Source organism: Aythya ferina, assembly GCF_964211825.1.
Source record: "Aythya ferina genome assembly, chromosome: Z".
Classification (NCBI taxonomy): Eukaryota; Metazoa; Chordata; class Aves; order Anseriformes; family Anatidae; genus Aythya; species Aythya ferina.
The window spans coordinates 45,896,508-45,920,466 of NC_140299.1; the positions used below are offsets into that span (position 1 = coordinate 45,896,508).

Sequence of the window (23,959 nt, forward strand, 5' to 3'; positions counted from 1 at the left end):
TTGAGTAGCACAAGAGTTCAGTCATTTGAGATAAAAACAATTATATTTCTTGCCAACAATTTCATAGTTTCTCATTCTCTAGTCCACAGAGAATCTTCCCAACATCTATCATCATCATGGACAGGATACAGAGGTATCAATTTAGCTAGTTATGGAGTGCTTCAATGAGGTTCAGAAAAGAAGAGATTAACTTCCTGCAATCCTTTTTTTTTTTTTTTTTTTTTTTTTTTCCTGGCCAGACTACCAGATCTGATTTTGTTCATCTTGTGAACTGAAATCCACATCAAACATTTTGGATATTGATAACATTTCCTATTTAGTTATTTATTTTGAACTGATACTTTCCATCATAACTCTTCTTTTGCTGGTTATTAAATCGATGAATAAATAAATAGTGAAAACAGAGATTATCCCTGAATGTTCCAAATAGAAAAAAGAAACAAAGGACAAAACAATTTGTTTGTTTGTTTGTTTAGTAGAAAACCTTCTGTAGCAGAAGGAATTTTGTTAATTATTGAAAGCATTTCTTTAAATGGTAGGGATTTGTCTACTACAGCTGTGGGCTGTGTCACAACAAATGTTTTAAACCCAACAACCTAAATTACAGCTCTTAGAAGAACAATATAAATTGACAAGCAGAACTTAATCCATCAAATTACAATGCTCTAGAGAAAACAGAATGGAATGGCACCCTCAGCAATAGCTTTAAAAATGTACTGGTGATGTTTTTACTAGTCATGTACAGAAGTGAAAGACAGTGTTTGGAAGAGTTTAGGTACATCTTGTATAGCTGAATGTTACTTGTACATGTAAAACAGAGAGTTATAATACAACTTTGAGATATCACACACACCTAAATATTAGCTGGAAATCTGAGAATAAAATGTATCCTGCATAATCTACTGGATGAATATCTACAACAGCAGAGATAAAACATTCCAAATAGGTGATTAATTGATTTTTCTTTAATTGAACAACAAGGATTTTATTAGAACTGTATATCAACATGTTGAATAGGGAAGTGGCTGTGTTTTTATTTTTCTTTTTCTTCTTTTTTAATGATGATGATGATGATTGTTATTATTATTTTATTTTATTTTATTTTATTTTATTTTATTTTACTTTAATTATTTATTCTTTTTGAACTATGAATCTCTTACCACAAAGGAGATCTGAGATCTATGCCTCCTGGCCAGGTCAATAATGCTCACTCCATTATAATAAATATTCTCAAAACACCCATGAAAATTCCTGCGTGATAATGCCCCTGATTTTCCAGTCACTGGGATCCCTCCAAAGCTGAGCTTAGAAAGAGAAGAGAAATCAATAATACTATTAAGTAATTTTCTAATGAAAGAAGTTACTAATAATGTAAGAGAAGAAGTCAAAGATTGTCCAGTACTGAATCCACTACTTCATGGCTATTTATTTGTATGACATTTGTGTATTAAAAGAATAGACTAACATGAATAGGGTTATATCAAGTTATACATATGCATTTTATATATATATAAATATATATATATAAAATCAAGTTATACGTAAGCATTATATATATAATATATATAGGATATCTATATAGATATATAGATCCTTCTTCTTTACAGTAACTTCGTATATAGAATTATCATTTTTATGGGTCCATTACAGCCGCAAAATGAAGGACAAGGTCCAGTATGTACAGACACAGCTGGACAATGCTGAGTATTTTAGCTTCTTTAGTAAATTTGAAGCTGATCTCTCCACTATGTGTAAATCATAACTACCACAACACAGAACCAGGGTACATCAATTAAATTAGTCTGGAGTAGATTAAAAACAAAGCAAAGGTAATGTTTTCTTCTCAGAATGGTTAGTTAGACTGTGCAATTCTTTAATATGATACTGTAGGTTTAACAAAGTTCAGAAATACATTGTAAGATTTGATAAAAAATAAAAATCCATTGCAAGCTAAGAAATGTAAAAATATCAGTATGTCTCAGTAAATCCCCAAGACACTAAATAATTAAAAAATAGTAATAATAATAAAATTAGAAAAGCACCACCACAAAGATGACTTGATCTATTCTCTGGTCAATTTTTTCACTCTTAGACACACTTAGGTACCATAGGATACCAGTAAAGTGAACTTTCGAACTCACTCATTTCAAAGCAATTCCATTTGGCATTCAAAATGATTGTAGGAAAGATCAGTTGAAGCTAATTATCTTTTTATTCTGAAATTTCACTTAATGCTTACAATCATTCTATATATAAAGAATGAGCTACATCATGGCATAAACATCATTCAGTTATTAAATTGAGAAATATTGGTAGCAATAAATGCAATTCTAAATACAGCTTTTCATAGTCATTTGGAAATTTTCAGGCTTTTTTCCAGTTTTTGCTTTCCTTTCTACCTTGTACTGAAAGAGAGGAAGAATAAATTCATAATATTGGTAAAATAGATACATTAGCCACTTAGTTGAAATTAACAAGCATATTTATTTATTTAGTTGTAATCCTCAAAGTATTAGCATTGTGGCTTACACTCAGTAATTTTAAACAAAATTATGACTTCAATCTTGTGAATGATATTCTTGAGAAAGGATACTGCAGATATGGAACAGCATGAAATCTTTTTCTTAACTGCTTAAGACATTGAATAGGGAGAAAAAAAAAGAATACAATTCTGCAGGCTCAAATGATGCTCTATCATCATATCCTCCAGCAAATAGAAGGGGGAAACATAATGCATCCCATCTTCAAATTACAGACTGAAATAGTAGTTTCCTATGGTTTCTCACAGGTGGGAAACTATCACAGCAAATTACATCTACTCTTTTTCATCATTCTACAATTTGCGTAAACTAGATTTCTTTCATAATACATTTGCTGGATTTAACAGGAATTCAAGTTTTATCCCAAGCATCTCTGACACAGGTTTGTTCTGAATTTTGTAATTTTCATCAAGCCAAGAATAATAACTTAGAGCTAGGGTTAATTGCTTTTATTAAAGGGTAATATTTTTAAAGTAAAAATAATAAATAAATTTATTCAAATTATATGTACAAATTGCTTAACACATTTTCAGTGGTACTGAAATAAAATATTTAAGAAAAAAATGAATTCTGAGATGAAAAAGTTGGTCTATTAAAAACTTTCAGTTGCAGGTCCAGCACAATATTAATAATTTAAGAGTGTCTCTCTTTGGTTAATTCCAAAGTAGAAAATCCCTGAAGTCTCAACCATTAAAACTTCCTTAAGCTCTATCCCCTTTGTTTCTTCTTGTTGTTGTTGCATTTCTATAACAAAGTTAATAAATGTAATAAAGGAAAGGTAATTTTCACACCTCATAATCAAGAGCCAAATAATTGAATTCTCCTTTAGCATGAAAATGATGAGTGTGTTTATCCACTGTAAAGTTTACTTGATTGTTAAAGTGCTCAATGAGAACAGAATGCCAATGCTGATCATCCAAAAGACTGCCCAGGGTAATATTAATTTGGGTATTAGAAGAATGAGTTTTATCGTCACCTTGAGAGAAGAAAAATAAGAAATTATTAATTTCATATAAAAATATAAATATTCAAATATATACTGCTAGTTTATCATATACTGCTAGTTTATCATATTTAAATCTGCTTAATGAAATAAAATAAGTTTTAGTAAAATAATATCTAATAACTATATTTTATATATATATTAACTTTATGAGACTGTAGCTGTTACCTAAATTAATAAGAAGGGACAGCTTTCCTTTAAGTAATTCCAGGGTGATGTGGTCTCCATTTTGTCCTTCTCTGTGGAGGAGAATTCCATCACTTTGCATTGTCTTAAACTTCAGAGAAATCACATCTTTCAGTGTACTCATGAGTTTTTGATTAAATGTGTAAATTAGACAACTTTTCCCATCAAAACCAACCACCTCGGACCCTAGAAGTAAAGAAATGAAAGATAATGTATAATGCTATGTCTAAAAGGAACAGTTGTGGATTATTTCAATAAAATATGAAGTCGCACTGATACTGTTAGATTTACCTCTGCCCAGTAGAGTGTAGCTTGTTTCTGCTATTCCTGTTCTTGTCTAAATGTTAAGACTGTTCTAATGATGTCTTTATCACTTAATAATAAAGCAAGGTAAACAGAAGAGATTCTGGTTTGTGTTCCTATGTAATACCACACCACTCAGCTTGGTGTCATCTGCAAACTTGCTGAGGGGGCACTTAATCCTATTGTCTATGTCACTGATGAAGACAGTGAAAAACACTGGTCTCAAGACAGACCCCTTGGGGGACAAAATTCATCAATATCCTCCACCTGGACATAGACCATTGACCACTACCTTCTGGGTGTGGCCATCAAGACAATTCTTATCCACTGCATTGTCCACCCAACAAATCCCTATCTTTCCAATTTAGAGATTAGGATGTTGTATGGGACCATGTCAAAGGCTTTACAAAAGTCCAAGTAGATGACATCAGTTGGTCTTGCCTTGACTGATACAGTTACTTTGTCATAGAAAGCCACCAGATTGGTTAGGCACAATTTGCCCTTGGTGAAGTCATGCTGGTTGTGTCAGATCACCTCCTTGTCCTGTATGCACCTTAACATTACCTCCAGGAGGACCTGTTGCATGATCTTGGCAGGCACAGAGGTGAAGCTCACTGGTCTGTAGTTTGCCAGGTCTTCTGTTCTACCCTTTTTTAATATGGGAGTGATATTTCCCTTTTTCCAGTCACTGGGGACTTTGCCTGACTGCCATGATTTTTAAACTGTGATGGAGAGTGGCTTGGCGACTATGTCAGACAATTCCCTCAGGACCTTGGGGTGCATATCATCAGGGCCCATAGACTTGTAGTTAGTTACTTCAGGAGGTCCTGAACTTGCTCTTTGCTTACAGTGGGGGGGACTCTGCTCCTCCTGCCCCTGCCTAGAGAGGAATTTTGGGGAGTTTGGGGACAAAAGAGATGGAGAAAGTCTGACCAGTTTGAAGACAGAGGCAAGGAAGTTTTAAGTACCTCTGCCTTCTCCTCATCTGTTGTTACCATTTCTCTGTCTTCATTTGTCGGAAGTGATACACTCTCTTTAGTCTTTCTTTTGTGGTCAGTGTACCCGTAGAACCCCTTCTTGTTATTCTTTGCATCTCTCACCAAATTTAGTTCTGTCAGTGCCTTGGCTTTCCTGCTCCCATCCCTACACATCTGAAAAGCATTTCTGTCTCTTCCCTTCTGCCTCAGTCTGACCAGCAGGTCCTTGCTCACCCATGCCAGTTTTCTGCCCTTCCTGATTATAACACAGGGGAATGGAGAGTTATTGTTCTCTAAGGAAAAAAAATCCTTGATGGGTTTTTTAGGATCACATCCAGCTCTGATGTGATCCTAAGGACCATGTCCCATGAAATTTCATCCACTAATTCTTTGAACAGCTGGAAGTTCACTCTTCTGAAGTTCAAGGTGCTGACTTTGCTCTTAGTCAGGCCTATATCCCTCAAGATCAGGCCATTGTCACTGCACCCCAGACTTCCTCCAGTCTTAACCTCTTTAATAAGCTCTTCTGTATTGGTGAGCACCAGGTCCAGTACTGCTTCTCCTCTGGTTGTTTTGTCTAATACCTGGATGAAAAAGTTGTCCTCAGTGGACTCCATGAATCATGGATTGCTTACCACCACATGGTTTTCCTGGTAAACATCTGGCTGGTTGAAACCCCCCAGGAGAATGAGAGTCTCTGAGCATGATGCTTCCTGTAGTTGAAGCAAGAAGTCCTTTTCAACAGGCTCCTCCTGATAGGGTGGCCTGTAGTAGACCCCAACCAAAGGATGTCCTTCATTGGTCTGGTCCTTAATTTTCAGCTACAGGCTCTCAATCTGCACTTGGCTGTCTCTCTGAGGGAACTCTTCACAATCTATCCATTTCTTAACATAGAGGGCAACACTTCCTTCACTGTCTGTCTCACTTTTAAAGCTTTTAGCTCTCTGTTTCAACATTCCATGTGTGTGAATCACCCTACCACATTTCCGTGATAGCAATTAGATCATCATTTTCTAAGTGCAATGTCGCTTCCAGCTCCTGCTTGCTTCCCATGCTGCATGCACTGGTGTAGAGGCACTTCAGCTGGGCTAAGGGCCATGTCACCTTTTTAGAGTCCCTCCTAATTCCTGTGGGATGATTCACATGTGTTTCCCTGCCATTTATAAAGTATTGGCATTCAGTGGTTCTCCTACACTTAAAGGTACATCATCTCTCCCCCATCAAATGTACTTTAAAGCCCTGCTAGAGTCTAGCCAGCTTTCTGCCCAAAACACTCTTGCCCCATTTGATTAGGTGTGTCCCATCCTGTAGCAGCATGTCCAGTCTCTCAAAAACACACCTGAGATCATAGAACCCGAAACCTTGATCATGGCACCAGCTATGCAGCCACCCATTCAAGTTATCCATATGCTGCCATCTCTGTGGGTCCCAGTCTCCAGCTGGGAGGATTAAGAAGAACAGTACTTGTGCTCCTGATCCCTTCAGAATTTTTGCAAGGGACATAAAGGCTCTTTTGATGTTTCATAGCCTCTTTCTTAAGGCTCAGTTGTCCCTACTTGAAGAAACAGAAATGGGTGATAGTCCCTCTGGCTTGATCAAGCTTGGTAGCCTCTTTGTGATGTCACAAATACAGGTCTCAGGCAGGCAGAAAACCTCTTCGGAGATACTGTCTGTGTGGCAAATGGGTGCCTTATGCCTCTCAGAGCAGAATCTCCATTTATCAACACACTCAACACTTTTTTTTATGAAACTGGTTCTTAAAGAAATGGTACGTTGGTCTACCTTTTTACAGTTGCACTTTCCTGGGTCTTGACCATTACCATTGTTGTTGACATCCACTCCTTTATTGAGCCCCAGAGAATGGTATCTGTTGTGTAGGGGCACTTCTGGGGCAACAGGGAGATTCTTAACTCTGCTCAAAGCAGAGACAAGGATCCAGCTACTCTTAGCTTGTGAGTCCATCAGTTCTGCTGGCTTCAGGTTGGAAACCATTTTATCCCTCCCTTGAGGGGATTTAAGACAAGGCTGTTGCTCAGCCCCCACCAATGTTGATACCATGTGTTGATTTTGGGACTTTTGCTCTCACGATTTTTATGAATCTCTCCTGATTGACACTACCTATCAAATATAAACGATGCAGACCTCAAATTGACCTTGACCAATTCCATCGTCATTCTTAGGCACTCCCCATTAGGTCCATTGGTTTACATATCTCAAATTTGTTTAAGTGTTTTCTAACCTGATCCTCCTCCACTGAGGGTCTCCTGTGCTCTGTACTTTTCTCCTGCACTTTCAAGTACCTTAGATTCCTGAAATCAAGACTTAGCAGCAAATATTCAAGAGGACATTGATTACCTTGGCCTTGTCCATGTCTTTTAGTAGCAGATCCCCTGTTCCCAGTGCTCAGCAGTGGATCCACATTTTCCTTAGTCTTCCTTTTACTGCTGTATACCTGTCGAATCACTTCTTATTGTCTTGCATGTCCTTTAACAGATTCAAATCCAAGTGTGCTTTGGCTTTCCTAACGAAACCCCTGCATGCTTTGACAATGTCTCTGTACTCCTTCTGCATCACCTGACCTTGTTTCCACCTCTTTTACTGTTTCCACCTCTTTTTCCACTGCTTTTATTGTCTGAGTTCATTTAGAAGTTCCTTGCTCATCCATAGTGATCTTTATTTGATTTTCTGTTTGGATGGACCTTTCTTGGGCTTGGAGGAAATGATTCTTTAAAATCAGCCAGGATCTCTCTTCTTTCTGTGACCATCTTCTATGTCACGTTTCCAATTATGTCCCCGAGCATGAAAAAAAATTTGCTCTCCTGAAGATCAGGACTGTTGTGATGCTGTCTCTCTTCTTCTCTTCTTTCAGGATCTTGAGCATCACAGTCTCATGGTTGTCATAACCAAGGATGTCTTGACTTTTACGTCCCCAATCAGTGTTTGTTTGTCTGTAAGTGTCAGTCCAGAAGAGAATATAATTTAGTCAGCTGCTTGAACACCTGCATTGGGGAATTATTATCATAGAATTCCATAAAAGACTTGGATTGTTAATTCCTTTTTGTGCTTTCCCTCTAAAAGATACCAGTGTGATTGAAGTCCCCAGTTAGAATTAGGTCCTGAGAACCTAAGACTTCTTCCAGTTGTCTGAAGAAGGCCTCATCCATTTCTCCCATAACAGACAGTCTATACCAGACATCCACCACAATGCCAGCATTGTGCTGACGTTTGGTCTACCATCTAATCCAATATTTACTCTGATGTAGCTCATCAACAGTACCCAGGAAGAGATTCATTTATCCCTGCTGCTCTCGTAACATAAATGGCAATTGCTCTCCACACTGCCCTGGATGATCCTGTCTAAACAACCTGTATGAATCCATGGCACCACTCCAGTCATGTGAGCTATCTCAACAAGTGTTTATGATCAAAATGAGATTGTAGTACTCAACCATGTGAAGACCTCAGTTCTTTCTCTGTGCTTGCTATGTTGTGTATGTTAGCATGCAGTTACTTCAGGGAGGTGTCCACTTGTGTTGATTTCCCAGGCAAATACATTCCCCATCATGTCATCCTCACAGCAGCAATTCCCTGCTTGTGTGCATGCACTTGAGATGTTCATTCTTGAGCCCTGGTTTGTTGTTTTCAAGGTATGTTTTCCACATCACACTGCAGCCTCTATTTTTCAAGTCTGTGACTTCACTTGATTTTGGGTCATCATCTCCCTCCCTTGTCATTTCTAGTTTAGAGCTCTCAAAAGGTTTGGTACTCTTTTGGAAAATATGCTTTTGCTCTACATGGTAAAGTGGACCTGTCTCTTCTTCCTAGCAGCCCTTGATCCTCAAAGAGTGTCCTAAGGATGTTAAACCTGAAACATTGTTGCTGATACAAACTGCACAATGAGAATCACAGGATCCACTCATTCTTCCTCAAGTACTATTCTCTTAACAGCAGAAACAATTAAATAATATAAAAGAATATCTGTCAAAATCATTACAAATTGAATGAAACACAAAGGAACAGATAACACTATAGAGTATTTGCAGTTCATAAGAAGAAAAATTCAATTGTCCTTGAAAGATACATTTGTGAAGTAAATGAAGATGTAAAAGACATTTATTTTTCAGCTGGCTGCTTAACTTTTTCCAAGACAATGGAAAACCCCATTTATTTACTAATTTTATTTAAATAAAAGAAAAAAAAGAAAAAAAAAAAAGAGTATAAATATATAAATATATATGCACATACACACACATATAATGTGTTTATTTCTCCAAATTGTCACCATGGAAATGAACTCCATTCAAATTAACTACAGTACTTAAAGTCAGCTATTTATGTTCCATTTTCAAGAACTGTTACCAAAAGAATGCAGCTGTGTTCTGAAGTATATAGCTCCTTGATTTTCCATACATCTTGATAATGTATGAAGAACTGATTTATAAAGAGTACAATGAATAAATATTACATTCTACCAAAAAATAAATTCTAGGATGACTATTTTACTCCATTATGTCACTGAATGAATGTAGATAGTAAAAGTATTTATCAATTTCAAATTAAAATAATGGATGTAAGTCTAATAACTTCAATAAAAAGTTCAATAATGTAACTTTGTATATTGTCAAGTATATAAGAAATCAGCTAGATAGGTATATTCTTATGAGGTAATAGTAACAGTAGGGTTTGTTTGTTTGGGAATATACTCTTGCTATAAGTTAATGAGACAAAAGTATAAATGACATTTATCCCTGGTCTCTAAAATCCTGTTCACTGTTCTGCAGCACTAGTTCCGAAGAAGCAAAATCAACTCAGCAAAATTTGGAAAATAACAGAAACAAACTTCCCCACCAGAATGCGTGAATGAAGATTGTGAAAGGACTACAGAGGTTGAGCAAAATTGTTATAAAATTTCTCATATATGCTCTAATTCCACCATCTGTTCATAATGACTAAAAATAAATTGAAAGAGTTGTGAGAGATAAAGCTTGGATCTACTGAAGTGTGTGTTATCAAGACAGAAAGAATGAGCCCAAATACCCAAGGTGTCATAATTTTTTCCTGCTTCATTTTTGCTAACACCTACCAGCTTTGAATAGCCTCTAGATTTGAACATCAATCTCTATGCACTTTCTGTGTTCCACAGAATCACAGAATGGTTAAGGTTGGAAGGAAGCTCTGGAGTTCACCTAGTCCAATGATCCTTCCAAGCAGGGTCACCTGAGAGCACTCTGCTCTCAGGAGTGCTCTGCAGGACTGCATCCTGAGTTTTGAATATCTCCAGAGTGGAAGACCACAGCCTCTCTGGGCAACCTGTTCCAGTGCTTGGATATCCTCACAGAAAGAAATGTTTTCTCACAGGGTATAAATAAGGAAAATACAAATATAAATATATATATATATAAAAGGTTGAATAACTTTATGAACTTTTTTTTTTTTTTTTTTTTTTTTTTTTTTTTCCCCCCACAGTTTTTCCCATATGTCTTAATCAAATCAATAATATCAAAATTCTTAGTAAACTGTGAAAATATCTTTGGAAACTATGAAATGCCTTTGAGAAGCTGGAAGTCCTGGGAGCCTACTCATACATCAGATGATCAGATGTTTTAGTGGTCTTGAGCAAAAACTTTAGTTGCAATAGTTTCCTTTGGAATATGCTGATTTGTTTGTTGTTGATCTTTTCACTTAATGCAATAGTTCAGTTAATGCTCTACAGGGTAAGACTCCAAACAATGCAAACTGTCTGTCATTTTTAACTGTTTCTAGGTATCCTTATTTCTGACCAACTATAGTAAAAAAAAAAAAAAAAAAAAGAAAAAAAAAAAAAGAGAGAGAGAGAGAAATCTGATCACTGGCCCTTGGCAGTTTGGGAAAGCAGACGTGAGAAGGTACATGAGGCTCAAAAAAGTTAGGTAAATCAAGACATAAATATTGCTTTAAACAAATCCTTGAGGAAATAAATAAATAAACACATAAATGAATAAATAAGTGATATGTTAAAATTATTCATAATAATTTAAACTATGTAATCATAATAATTTATAAATTATTTAAATTATTATATAAACCATATATAAGCATTCCAGAAGTTGGACTCAATGATCATTGTAACGATCCTTCCAACCTGGAATATTCTACAATCCTACGATTCTCTATGTAACTATATATAGAATATAATCTTAAATATACACAAACATTTAAACTAAACTATTGTGCAAACCATTATCTTGCTCATTTAATACAGTGAGGACTCTTGCAGATTGAGTACACCCTCAGCAAATTTACAAATGACACCAAGCTGAGTGGTGTGATTGATACAATAGAAAGAAGGGATGGCATCCAAAGGGGCCTGGACAAGCTTGAGAAGTGGGCCCACATGAACTGTATGAGGTTCAACAAGTCCAAGTTGTACTGGGTCTGGCTGGAATGTTAGCTTTCCCGGCAGCAGCCCATACAGTGCCGTACTCTGTACTTGTAGCTGGAACAGCAGTGTTATCACACCAGTGTTGTGTCTACTGCTGAGCAGCAGTGGCACAGCATTGGGCCTTTCTCTAACCCTCCTAGGGGGTGGGCAAAAAAGTGAGGAGAGAAACATCACTAGGGCAGCTGACCTAAACCAATCAAAGGGATATTCCAAACCATGTGGTGTCACACTCAGCAATAAAAGGTGGAAACAGGAAGAAGAGGGGAGGGGTGGGCTCTCGTTGAGAAGACGTCGGTCCTCCTCTCGAACACCGGCTGCGTGCGTTGAGGCCTTGCTTCAAGGACGTGGTCAATCATCGCTCATTTGTGGGAAGTAGAGAGTAATTTCTTTCCTCTGCACTTCCATATAGCTTTCATTTATTTTGTTTGTTTGTTTTCCTCCCTTTTTTCCCCTTTCCCTTTTATTTCCCCTTAGTTAAATTGTTTAGTTCATGGTAGTCTTTATTTAATTATTATAATTATTTCCCTTTAATTAAATTATCCTTATCTCAACCCGTGAGTTGTTCTTTGCTTTACTTCTCCCCCTCCTCACCTAAAGGAGGGGGAGTGAGAGAGAGGTTGTGGGGTTTAGCTGCCCAGCACGGTAAAACCACCACAAAGTGCAAGGTGCTGCACCTGGGTTGGGGCAATCCTGGACATGAGTACAGAATGGGAGAAAAAATCATTGAGAGGAGCCCTGAAGAGAAGAACTTGTGGGTTCTGATGGATTAAAAGCTTGACATGAGCCAACAGTGTGCACTTGCAATCCAGAAGGCCAACTAAATCCTGGGCTCCATCAAAAGAGGAGTGGCCAGCAGGTTGAGGCAGATGATTGTCCCCCTTTACTCTGACCTTGTGAGGCCCCACTTGGAGGGGTTACACTACTGCATGTAGGTCTGGGACTTCCAGCACAAGAAGGATGTGGATCTGTTAGAACAGGTCCAGAGGACAGCCATGAAGATGATCTAGGGTCTGGAGTACCTTTCCTATGTAGAAACTCAGAGAGAACTGGGCCTGCTAAGCCCACAGAAGAGAAGGCTCCGAGCTGACCTTGTTGCAGATTTTCAGTACTCAAAAGGGAGTTTATAGAAAAAGATGAAGAAACAAATTTTTGCTAAGGCAGACGATGATCAGACAAGGTTAAACTAAAAGAGGGGAGATTTAAATTAGAGATTAGAAGGAAATTATTCTCTCAGATGGTGGTGAATCTCTGGAACAGGCTGTCCAGATAGGTTGTGGAAGCCCCATCCCTGAAGATCATAGAATCATAGAATCATAGAATATCCTGAGTTGGAAGGGACCCTTAAGGATCATCAAGTCCAACTCTCGACACCGCACAGGTCTACCCAAAAGTTCAGACCATGTGCCTAAGTTCACAGTCCAATCTCTTCTTAAATTCAGACAGGCTCGGTGCAGTGACCACTTCCCTGGGGAGCCTGTTCCAGTGTGCAACCACCCTCTCTGTGAAGAACCCCCTCCTGACGTCCAGCCTAAATTTCCCCTGCCTCAGCTTAACTCCGTTCCCGCGGGTCCTGTCACTAGTGTTAATGGAGAAAAGGTCTCCTGCCTCTTGACAACCCCTTACGAGGAAGTTGTAGACTGCGATGAGGTCTCCCCTCAGCCTCCTCTTCTCCAGGCTGAACAGGCCCAGTGACCTCAGCCGTTCCTCGTACGTCTTCCCCTCCAGGCCTTTCACCATCTTCGTAGCCCTCCTCTGGACACTTTCCAACAGCTTCATGTCCTTTTTATACTGTGGTGCCCAGAACTGCACACAGTACTCGAGGTGAGGCCGCACCAGCGCAGAGTAGAGCGGGACAATCACCTCCCTTGACCTACTAGCGATGCCGTTCTTGATGCACCCCAGGATACGATTGGCCCTCCTGGCTGCCAGGGCACACTGCTGGCTCATATTCAACTTGCTGTCTACCACGACCCCCAGATCCCTCTCTTCTAGGCTGCTCTCCAGCGTCTCATCGCCCAGTCTGTACATGCAGCCAGGGTTTCCCCGTCCCAGGTGCAGGACCCGGCACTTGCTCTTATTGAACTTCATGCGGTTGGTGATCGCCCAGCTCTCCAACCTGTCCAGATCCCTCTGCAAGGCCTTTACGCCCTCATTCGAGTCCACAACTCCTCCAAGTTTGGTGTCATCAGCAAACTTGCTCAAAATACCCTCTATTCCTACATCCAGATCATTTATAAAAATATTGAAAAGTACCGGCCCTAAAATGGAGCCTTGAGGGACCCCACTGGTGACCGCCCGCCAGCCTGACGCAGCTCCGTTTACCATAACCCTTTGGGCCCTGCCCGTTAGCCAATTGCTCACCCATCGTATGATGTTTTTATTTAGCTGTATGGTGGACATTTTGTCCAGTAGGATCCTATGGGAAACCGTGTCAAAAGCCTTGCTGAAGTCCAAAAAAATCACATCAGCTGGTTTCCCTTGGTCCACCATACGGGTGATCTTATCATAAAAGGAAATCAGGTTAGTTAGGCAGGACCTACCCTTCACAAACCCATGCTGGCTGGGACCAATGACTGCTTTGTCCCCCAGGTGCGCCTCAATAAGTCCGAGAACCAACTTCTCCATGATTTTACCAGGCACTGACGTGAGACTGACAGGCCTGTAATTGCTAGGGTCTTCTTTCTGACCCTTCTTGAAAATTGGCACAACATTTGCCAGCTTCCAGTCTACCGGGACCTCTCCAAATTCCCAGGATCGTTGAAAAATAATTAATAGAGGTTCCGCGATGACATCCGCCAGCTCTTTCAGCACCCGGGGATGAATCCCATCCGGACCCATGGACTTGTAGGGATCCAGGTGGAGTAGCAAATCCCGCACACGTTCAGGGTCAGTTGGGAGTTTGTCATCCCCACCATCCCGGTCCTCCAGCTCAGGGCACCCTGGGTCCCGAAGCCCATCATCGGCATTGAAGACAGAGGCAAAGAAGGCGTTAAGCGTCTCTGCTTTGCCTACGTCATCGTCTGTGAGGAGACCTTCCCTATCAAGGAGCGGCCCTATGTTTTCTTTAGTTCTCCTTTTTCCATTTACATATCTAAAAAAACCCTTTTTATTTTCTCTCACAGACACAGCCAGCTTCAACTCTAGCTGTGCTTTGGCCACTCGAACTTTCTCCCTACAAACACGAACAGCATCCCTGTATTCTTTCCATGACGCCTGGCCCTCCTTCCAGTAGCGAAACACTCTCTGTTTCCGCCTAATCTCCATTAGAACGTTCCTGGTCAGCCACGCCGGCCTCCTGCCCCACCTGCCTGACTTGCGATATTTAGGAATTGCCTTATCTTGTGCTTCTAGGAGGCATCGCTTAAAGAGTGACCAGCACTGGTGGACATCGAGGCCTTCAAGAGCAGTTTCCCAGGGGACCTTACTGACTAGTTCCCTGAGCAGCCTGAAGTCCGCTTTCCCCATTTCTAGGGATGAGGTTTTGGTGGCACTTTTCCTTCTGTCACCATAAATTTTGAACTCATGATGTTCAAGACCAGGCTGGATGAGGTTCTGAGCAACCTGATCTAATGGGTGGCATACCTGCCCATGTCAGGGGGGTTGGAACTATATGATCTATGAGGTCTCTTCCGACCCAAGTCATTCTATGATTCTATGACCTGGGGATCCTGTTGGACACCAAGTTGAACATGGGCTAGTGGTGTGCCCTTACAGCAGAGAAGGCTCATGGTATTCTGGGCTGTGTTAAACAAAGCACTGTCAACAGATTAAGGGAAGTAATCCTTCCTCTCTCCTCAGGGCTGCTGAAGCCACACTGGAGTACTGTGTCCAGTTCAGAGACCTCCAGTACAAGAGAGACATGGAATTCCTGAACAGTGTCCAGTGAAAGTAAAGGAAGATGGTGGGAACTGGAGCCTCTTTCTGGTGAGGAAAGGCTGAGAGAGTGGGGACTGCTTAGTCTGGAGAAGAGAAGGCTCAGGGGTATCTTATCAATATATATGTAAATACTTGAAGGGATGGTGCAAAAGGATGTAGCCAGGCCTTTTTCATTGGTGGCCGGAGAGAGGACAGCTGGCAGTGCTCACAAACTGAAACATAGGAGGTTCCTTCTGAATATCAGGAAACACTTAATTGTTCAAGTGACTGAGCACTGCCACAGGTTGGCCAGAGAGGTTGTGGAGTCTGCCTCCTTGGAAATATTCAAAAGCCATCTACACATGGCCCGGAGCTACTGGCTGTAGGTGGCTATTGGTCTGAGCAGGGGTGTTGGACCAGATGACAACCAGAGGTTCCTTGCAACCTCTATAAATAAAAAAAAACCTCTATAAATAAATGTGTCCTGTATTAAAAATAAATAATGAAATAAACACATGGAAATATATTAATGTTACAATAACGTGTTATATCCTATGAATGTCTATCAAAGATATCACTAATGTGAAGTCAGTAGATAAAGACAGAACATTAGTACTGATGATATGAAGCATGTATTTGCCAGGTATATTACAGAACAGGGAATTTGAGAGCAGTGCCAAAAAATGTCCTGTAAGTATTATTTTACTAAGACAGTAATTACCTCTTTTGAGTATAACACAGTATCATACTGTGGAGTAATGAGATCAACCTCACATCATCTTTGTAGTTTTAGTTTTAGTTGTGCAACTTGCAACAGATAAGACGTAAGGAAGAGGTTGCTACATTTTCGCTTCACAAACACACACACACAAATAAATAAAAAATTAAAAAATCTCACACCATTAATACAGACACAATCTTAACCAGCCTGAAGAAAACTTACATATATGTATCAATATCAAATTCTTTATGTAGTTTATTAGAGTAGATAACATATGAAGTAAATATTCTTAATTTAAACTGTTCTTAGAAGCTAAACGAATTGTCTTTTTTTTTTTTCTTTTTTCTTTTTTTGTTAGTTAATTAGTTTGTTTTTTTGCTTGTTTTCTTACATAATCTTTCTATAGGATCAATCCTGTGGCAAAAAAGTAACGTACAATAAAATATATAAAACCAAACCAAAACAAAACAAAACATAATCTTCCTCTAAAGCAGTTACTGTCACCACAAAATGAATTGTGTAAGTTCTCATTGTGCATATATATACTCATAACAGAGACACTGTCTTCTTTTTATCTTGGAGAATTTTAAGTTTCCTATTTGCACAATGGCAATAAGGACAATAGGGATATCACACAAGAGAGAAATAAAGTATGTTGCAAGATGTGATAGAGAAAATTACAGGAGTAAATGAACACAATGAAAGTCTAGATTCTAGGCAAGTGAGAAACCAAAGCTTCAGATTGGAATTTTTTTGTGAACAAGAGATTGAATAAAGCATAAATGTTGTTGAATGCATAAGGTACAGGACCAGGAAGAAGAAAAGCTGATTATTTGTTATTGATGATCAATGGCAGGAAAGAATGCAGTCCTTCTATCAGAGAAGAAACAGGGGGGGACTCACATGAATGTTCATCTGGAAATGAAAAAGTTCAACCCCATTTATTTTTTTTTATTAAAAAATAAAAAGTAATAAATAAATAAATAAATAGATAGATAAATTAGTCTTGGCACCTAAAAATGTGGAGGAAGTTGAATCTTGAATTTGACAGTTTAAGCAGTGTCATTACCTAGTCCAACCTTTAACCTAGTACTAAAGCACACCATTAGACCATGAAACTAACATGAAACTAAGTTCTAAATCTACACATTTCTTGAAGACCGCCAGGGATGGTGACACAACTGCTTCCCTGGGCTGCTTCTTAATGTCACAGAATCACAGAATTTCTAGGTTGGAAGAGACCTCAAGATCATCGAGTCCAACCTCTGACCTAACGCTAGCAGTCCCCACTAAACCATATCATCCCTAAGCTCTACATCTAAACGTCTTTTGAAGACTTCCAGGGATGGTGACTCCACCACTTCCCTGGGCAGCCTGTTCCAATGCCTTACAACCCTTTCAGTAAAGAAGTTCCTCCTAACATCTAACCTAAAACTCCCCTGGCTCAACTTAAGCCCATTCCCCCTCGTCCTGTCACCAGGCACATGGGAGAACAGACCAACCCCCACCTCGCTACAGCCTCCCTTGAGGTACCTATAGAGAGCGATAAGGTCACCCCTGAGCCTCCTCTTCTCCAGGCTGAAGAAGCCCAGCTCCCTCAGCCGCTCCTCGGAGGACTTGTTCTCCAGGCCCCACACCAGCTTCGTCGCCCTTCTCTGCACCCGCTCAAGCACCTCGATGTTCTTCTTGTAGCGAGGGGCCCAAAACTGAACACAGTACTCGAGCTGTGGCCTCACCAGAGCTGAGTACAGGGGGACGATCACCTCCCTAGCCCTGCTGGCCACACTGTTCCTGATACAAGCCAGGATGCCGTTGGCCTTCTTGGCCACCTGAGCACACTGCTGGCTCATATTCAGCTGACTATCCACCATCACTCCCAGGTCCTTCTCTGCCTGGCAGCTCTCCAACCATTCCTCTCCCAGCCTGTAGCTCTGCTTGGGGTTATTGCGCCCCAGCTGCAGGACCCGGCACTTGGCCTTGTTGAACTTCATGCAGTTGACCTCAGCCCATCGGTGCAGCCTATCCAGATCCTCCTGCAGAGCTTTCCTACCCTCAAGCAGATTGACACACGCACCTAACTTGGTGTCATCTACGAACTTACTGAGGGTGCACTCAATGCCCTCGTCCAGATCATCGATGAAGATATTAAAGAGGACTGGCCCCAGCACCGAGCCCTGGGGGACGCCACTAGTGACTGGCCTCCAACTGGACTTGACTCCATTCACCACGACTCTTTGGGACCGTCTATCCAGCCAGTTTCTAACCCAACGAAGCGTGAGCCAGTCCAAGCCAAGAGCAGTCAGTTTCTTGAGGAGAATGCTGTGGGAGACGGTGTCAAAAGCCTTGCTGAAGTCACGGTAGACCACATCCACAGCCTTTCCCTCATCCACCCAGCGCGTCACTTTGTCATAGAAGGAGATCAGGTTCGTCAAGCAGGATCTGCCTTTCATAAACCCATGCTGACTAGGCCTGATCGCCTGCTTACCCTGCAAGTGCTGCGTGATGACTCTCAGGAGGATCTGCTCCATGAGCTTCCCTGGTACTGAGGTCAAACTGACAGGCCTGTAGTTTCCCAGGTCTGCCCTCCGGCCCTTCTTGTAGATGGGCGTCACATTTGCTAGCCACCAGTCAACTGGGACCTCCCCCGATCGCCAGGACTGCTGATAAATGACGGACAGTGGCTTGGCCAGCTCCTCTGCCAGTTCTCTCAGTACCCTTGGGTGGATCCCATCCGGCCCCATCGACTTGTGCACATCCAAGTGCCGTAGCAGGTCACCAACCAGTTCTTCATGGACAGTGAGGGCCACATCCTGCTCCCCATCCCCTTCCACCAGCTCAGGGTACTGAGTATCCAGACATCAACCGGTATTGCTGCTAAAGACTGAGGCAAAGAAGGCATTGAGCACCTCCACCTTTTCCTCATCTCTTGTAACTAAGTTTCCCCCCACATCCAGTAAAGGATGGAGATTCTCCTTAGTCCTCCTTTTTGTGTTGATGTATTTATAGAAACGTTTTTTGTTATCTTTAACGGCAGTAGCCAGATTGAGCTCCAGATGAGCTTTGGCCTTCCTAATTTTGTCCCTGCACAGCCTCGCTACATCCTTAAAGTCCTCCCTAGTGGCCTGCCCACTTTTCCAAAGCTTATAAACCCTCTTTTTTCTCCTAAGCTCAAGCCACAATTCTCTGTTGAGCCAGGCTGGTCTTCTTCCCCGCCAGCTCGTCTTTGGGCATGTGGGGACAGACCGTTCCTGCGCCATTAAGATTTCCCTCTTGAAGAGCGCCCAGCCTTCCTGGACCCCTCTGCCCTCAGAACCACCTCCCAAGGGACTCCACCAACTAGTGTCCTGAGTAGCTCAAAGTCAGCCCTCCGAAAGTCCAATACAGCGGTTTTACTGGTCCCTTCCTGGCCTCGCCAAGAATAGTGAACTCCACCATTTCGTGGATACTCTGCCCAAGACAGCTCCCGACAATCACATCCTCCACCAGTCCTTCTCTGTTTGTGAAGAGAAGGTCTAGCGGGGCACCACCCCTGGTAGGTTCACTAACCAGCTGCATCAGGAAGCTATCTTCCATGCTCTCCAGAAACCTCTTAGACTGCTTTCTCTGGCCTGTGTTGTGCTTCCAGGATATGTCAGGGAAGTTGAAGTCCCCCATGAGTACAAGAGCTGATGATTTCACAACTTCTTTCAGCTGCCTGTAGAACTCCTCATCCGTCTCCTCATCCTGGTTTGTCGGTCTGTAGCAGACCCCAACCAGGACACTAGCCTTGTTGTCCCTGCCGATCCTAACCCAAAGGGACTCGACCTTGTCATTCCCAGCCTCGAGTTCTACAGCCTCGAAAGACTCTCTAATATAGAGAGCCACACCACCACCCCTTCTGTGCTGCCTGTCCCTTCTGAAGAGCTTATAGCCAGGCATTGCAGCACTCCAGTCATGAGACTGGTCCCACCATGTCTCCGTGATGGCAACCAAGTCGTAGCCTGCCTGCTGCACAATGGCTTCCAGCTCCTCCTGTTTGTTACCCATGCTGCGTGCATTGGTGTAGATGCACTTCAGCTGGGCCATTGCCTTATCCTCCGGCCTTGCCATTGTTCCCCCTGGCACAGCCCCAACAATCCTAGCTTCAGCCCCATCCCCCTTCCTTCCTAGTTTAAAGCCCTCTCAATGAGCCCTGCCAGCTCCTGGCCCAGGATCCTTTTTCCCCTAAAAGATAGGGACCCGTCTGCGGCCATCAGGCCAGGTGCTGAGTAAAGTGCCCCATGATCAAAAAAAACAAGATTTCTGCGTTGGCACCAGCCCCGGAGCCACGTGTTTAACAGGTGGGCTTTCCGTGTCCTCCCTGAACCCCTCCCTGCCACCGTAGGGATGGACGAAAACACCACCTGCACTCCCGCTCCATCCACTAACCGACCCAGCCCCCTAAAGTCTCTTTTGATAGCCTTCAGGCTTCTCTCTTCAATGTTGTCACTGTCCGCCTGGACTATCAAAAGAGGATAATCGTCAGAGGGGCGTACCAGGTTGGGAAGCTTCCTGGCAACGTCCTTGACCCTGGCCCCAGGGAGGCAGCAGACTTCCCTACGGGTAGGGTCAGGCCGACAAATAGGGCCCTCTGTTCCCCTAAGAATAGAGTCTCCAACAACAATAACCCTCCTGTCTTTCTTGATGGAGGCAGTCCTGAGGTATGGAGTCAACCTCCTCGCCCTAGGCATCCTCCTGGGAACACTTGCTACCTCTTCCTCAGCTACTGGTCTGTCGAGCTCCAGGGCCTCAAACCTGTTGTGTAAGGGCACCTGGGAATGCGGGGCCGGGAGGGTAGGGTGTCGCCTGCGATGTCGAGCAGGGACCTGTTTCCATTCCTCCTGAACTCCCAGATCCCCTCCCTCTGCCCGACGGCTACAGGGCAGGGGGTCCACCCCCATTTGAGGAGTCTCACCTCAGTACCTCCCCTTGAGGCCTTGCAGGGAGTTACTCCACAAGTCTATCTCTCGCTCACACTCCCTGATGGCCCTCAACCTCTCCACCTCCTCCTTGAGCTCTGCCACCATGCAGACCAGGTCATCCACCTGCTCGCACCTCACGCACGCAGTTTCTCTGCGTCCCGCCGATGGCAGCAACAGGCTCAGACACTCCTTGAATCCGGTGACCTGAACTGCGGCATTTTTTAACGGGTAGTCGGTCTGGGTGTGTACCGACTTCCTGGAGAGCGCACCGTGCCTCGTGGAGACCATTATCACCTAGCTAACGGCTGTCGTTAAGGAGGTGTTCGTGTGGGCGGGGGGAGCGCTCTGCCCTGCCTGTGCGAACTGCCTGCGCGAACTGCCGCGAAAGGGTTGTCACACAACCCTTTCAGTATAGAAATTTCTCCTAATCTTCTAAACCTAAGCTTTTCATGGTGCAACTTTAGTCATTTCCCCTATTCTTATCACTTGGAGCTTGGGAGAATCTCCATCTCACTATAACCTCTTTTACGGTAATTCTATATAAGGTCTCCCCTGCGCCTTCTCTTCTTTTAACTTAAAGAAAACAAAACAAACAAACAAACAAACAAACAAACCACCAAAACAAACAAACAAACAAAAAACCAAACAGCTCCCTTATTTGCTCCTCAAAATACTTGTTTTCTAGACCCATCACCATCTTTGTTGCCCTCTTTTGGACATGTTCCAGCAACTCATTGTTCTTCTTGTACTGAGGGACACAAAACTGAACACAGTATTAGAGGTCTGGACTCACCAGCACTGAGTACGGAAGGACAATCACTTCCCCATTCCTGCTGGCCACACTGTTCCTGATACAAGCCAGGATGCTCTTGGCCTTCTTGGCCAACTGAGCACAATCCTGGCTCATATTCAGCCATCTATCAACCAGCATCCCCAGGTTCCTTTACACCAGGTAGCTTTCCAGCCACACTTCCCTAAGCCTATAGCAATGCATGTTTTGTTTATATTTATTTATTTATTTATTTATTTTTGTCCCCAGTGCAGGACCTAGCACTTAGTTTTGTTGAACTTCATACAGTTGGCCTCAGCCCATTGGTCCAGCCTTTCCAGACCTCTCTGCAGAACCTTCCTTCCTTTGAGCAGATTGATGGTCACACCAAATTTAATGTCATCTGCAAATTTACTGAGCGTGCACTCATTCCTCTCCAGATGATTGAATAAAATATTGAAGAGATCTGGCACCAGTACTGAGCCCTAGGGACAGCTCTAGTGACAGACTTTTAACTGGATTTAACTCAATTTACCACAACTCCTTGGGCCACCCAGACAGTTTTTAATCCAACATAGCATATAGCTATCTAAGCCTTAGGCAGCCAACCTCTTTAGAAGAATTCTGTGGAAAGCAATGTCAAAAGCCTTTCCCAAGAACATTGGAAAAAGATCTTGCAATAACAACTGTCTGAGTTCTCTGGGATGAATCCAGCTGGGCCCCACAGACTTATATGCATCCAGATGGAGCAGCAAGTCCCACACAAGTTCAGAGTTGGCTGGGAGTTTATCTTTACCATAGTCATGGTCCTCCAACTGAGGTTTCCAGGTGTCTCAGGGACCATCATTGGTGCTGAAGACAGAGACAAAGATGGCATTACATGTCTTTACTTTATCTGTGTTCTTATTTGTGAGGTGACCATCCTCATGAAGTAATGGACCAACATTACTTGGTCCATTACTTTGGCCCTCCCTTTGCAATTAACATATTATAAATAAAATAAATAAATAAATAGATAAATAGATAAATAGATAAAATTAAAGATTAAATACTCTAATTGACCTCTGGCTGCACGAACAGCAGATAGCTCTCCCTGCAAACAGCATCACTGTAGTCCTCCTATGTCACCCAATTATATACGTACAATTTATTTTTCCAACTAAGCTCAATAATAAGATCCATGCACAGCAAAGCCAACCTTCTGCTTCTTCTCCTTGACTTCTGATATTTTGTAATTGTTTGTTATTGTGCTCTTAAGAAGAGGTATTTAAGAAGAGACCAACACTGATGGACACCAATGCCTTCAAATGTAGTTTTTCAGGGGATCTTGCAAACTAGTTCACCAAACAGCTTGAACTCTGCTTTTCCCATATCCAGGGTTGAAGATTTTGTGGCAGTTTTCCTTCTGTCACCAAAGACAAACTCATCTACTTCTTGGTCACTATGGCAAGATGGCCATCAATTGGCACTTCACCCATGAGACCCTGTCTGTGTACAGGCAGAAGGACACCTTCCCTAGTAATCTCCCTTAGTAGCTGTACCAATAAGTTATCAACAAGATGTTTTAGGAATCTCCTCAACCTGCTTATATCAGCTCTGTGGTACTCCCAGGTCATACCTGGCAAGTTGATTTCCCCCAAAAGGACTGCAGGTGATCTAGACGTAAAGTTCCCTAAAGAATATTTCATTGATGTCATCATTCTGGCCAGGTGGTCTATAGTAGACTCCCACAATGACATGCCTTTATTTGTTTTTCCCTTACCCAGAGGGTCTCAACTGTGCCATCACCAACTGCAAGCTCCATACACTCTAGCCCCTCCATTATATATAGCATCACCACCTCACCTTGCCTGCCCTGCCTATACCTCCTGAAGAACCTATGGCTTTGCACCAGTTTTACTTATACCAATGACGTTGTAGCTCTGGGACTGATTTAAGGCTTTTGTCTTAAACTCTTGCTTGTTTCTCATGATGCATATATTGATGTAGAAGTATTTCAAATGTGTTTAATTGTACCCAGCACCCCATGGAGTGGACTAAAAGATTTCACTAGCCTGCAGTCTCTCAGAAAAAATTATAATGTCCAGGAAATCAATATGACAGTAACAGTCAAGCCATTGCCTGTCAAATGCAGAATCAACTATTATTATTATTTTGTTAATGACAGAAAATATATTGTAAATGTACCACTTAAACAAATATCATCTTTGAAGTATCCGTCAACTGTGTAGAATCATCCCTTAT

The 23,959-nt window shown here is 42.0% G+C and overlaps 1 protein-coding gene across 4 annotated transcripts in view; it reads right to left on the bottom strand.

Annotated features, from left to right (window-relative positions):
* CNTNAP4 (contactin associated protein family member 4) overlaps positions 1 to 23,959 on the bottom strand; it is a 409,919-nt gene that overhangs the window by 264,624 nt on the left and 121,336 nt on the right. For 3 of the 4 annotated variants that reach the window (XM_084503723.1, XM_084503722.1, XM_084503721.1), the window contains exons 5-7: positions 3,712 to 3,915; positions 3,332 to 3,516; positions 1,161 to 1,304 (exon numbers count right to left, since the gene is read on the bottom strand). The exons of the other annotated variant lie outside the window; for it this stretch is intronic. In XM_084503723.1, coding sequence (XP_084359849.1) covers positions 1,161 to 1,304; positions 3,332 to 3,516; positions 3,712 to 3,915 — 533 coding nt within the window. The remainder of the gene's footprint in view (positions 1 to 1,160; positions 1,305 to 3,331; positions 3,517 to 3,711; positions 3,916 to 23,959) is intronic. 4 annotated transcript variants of the gene reach the window in all.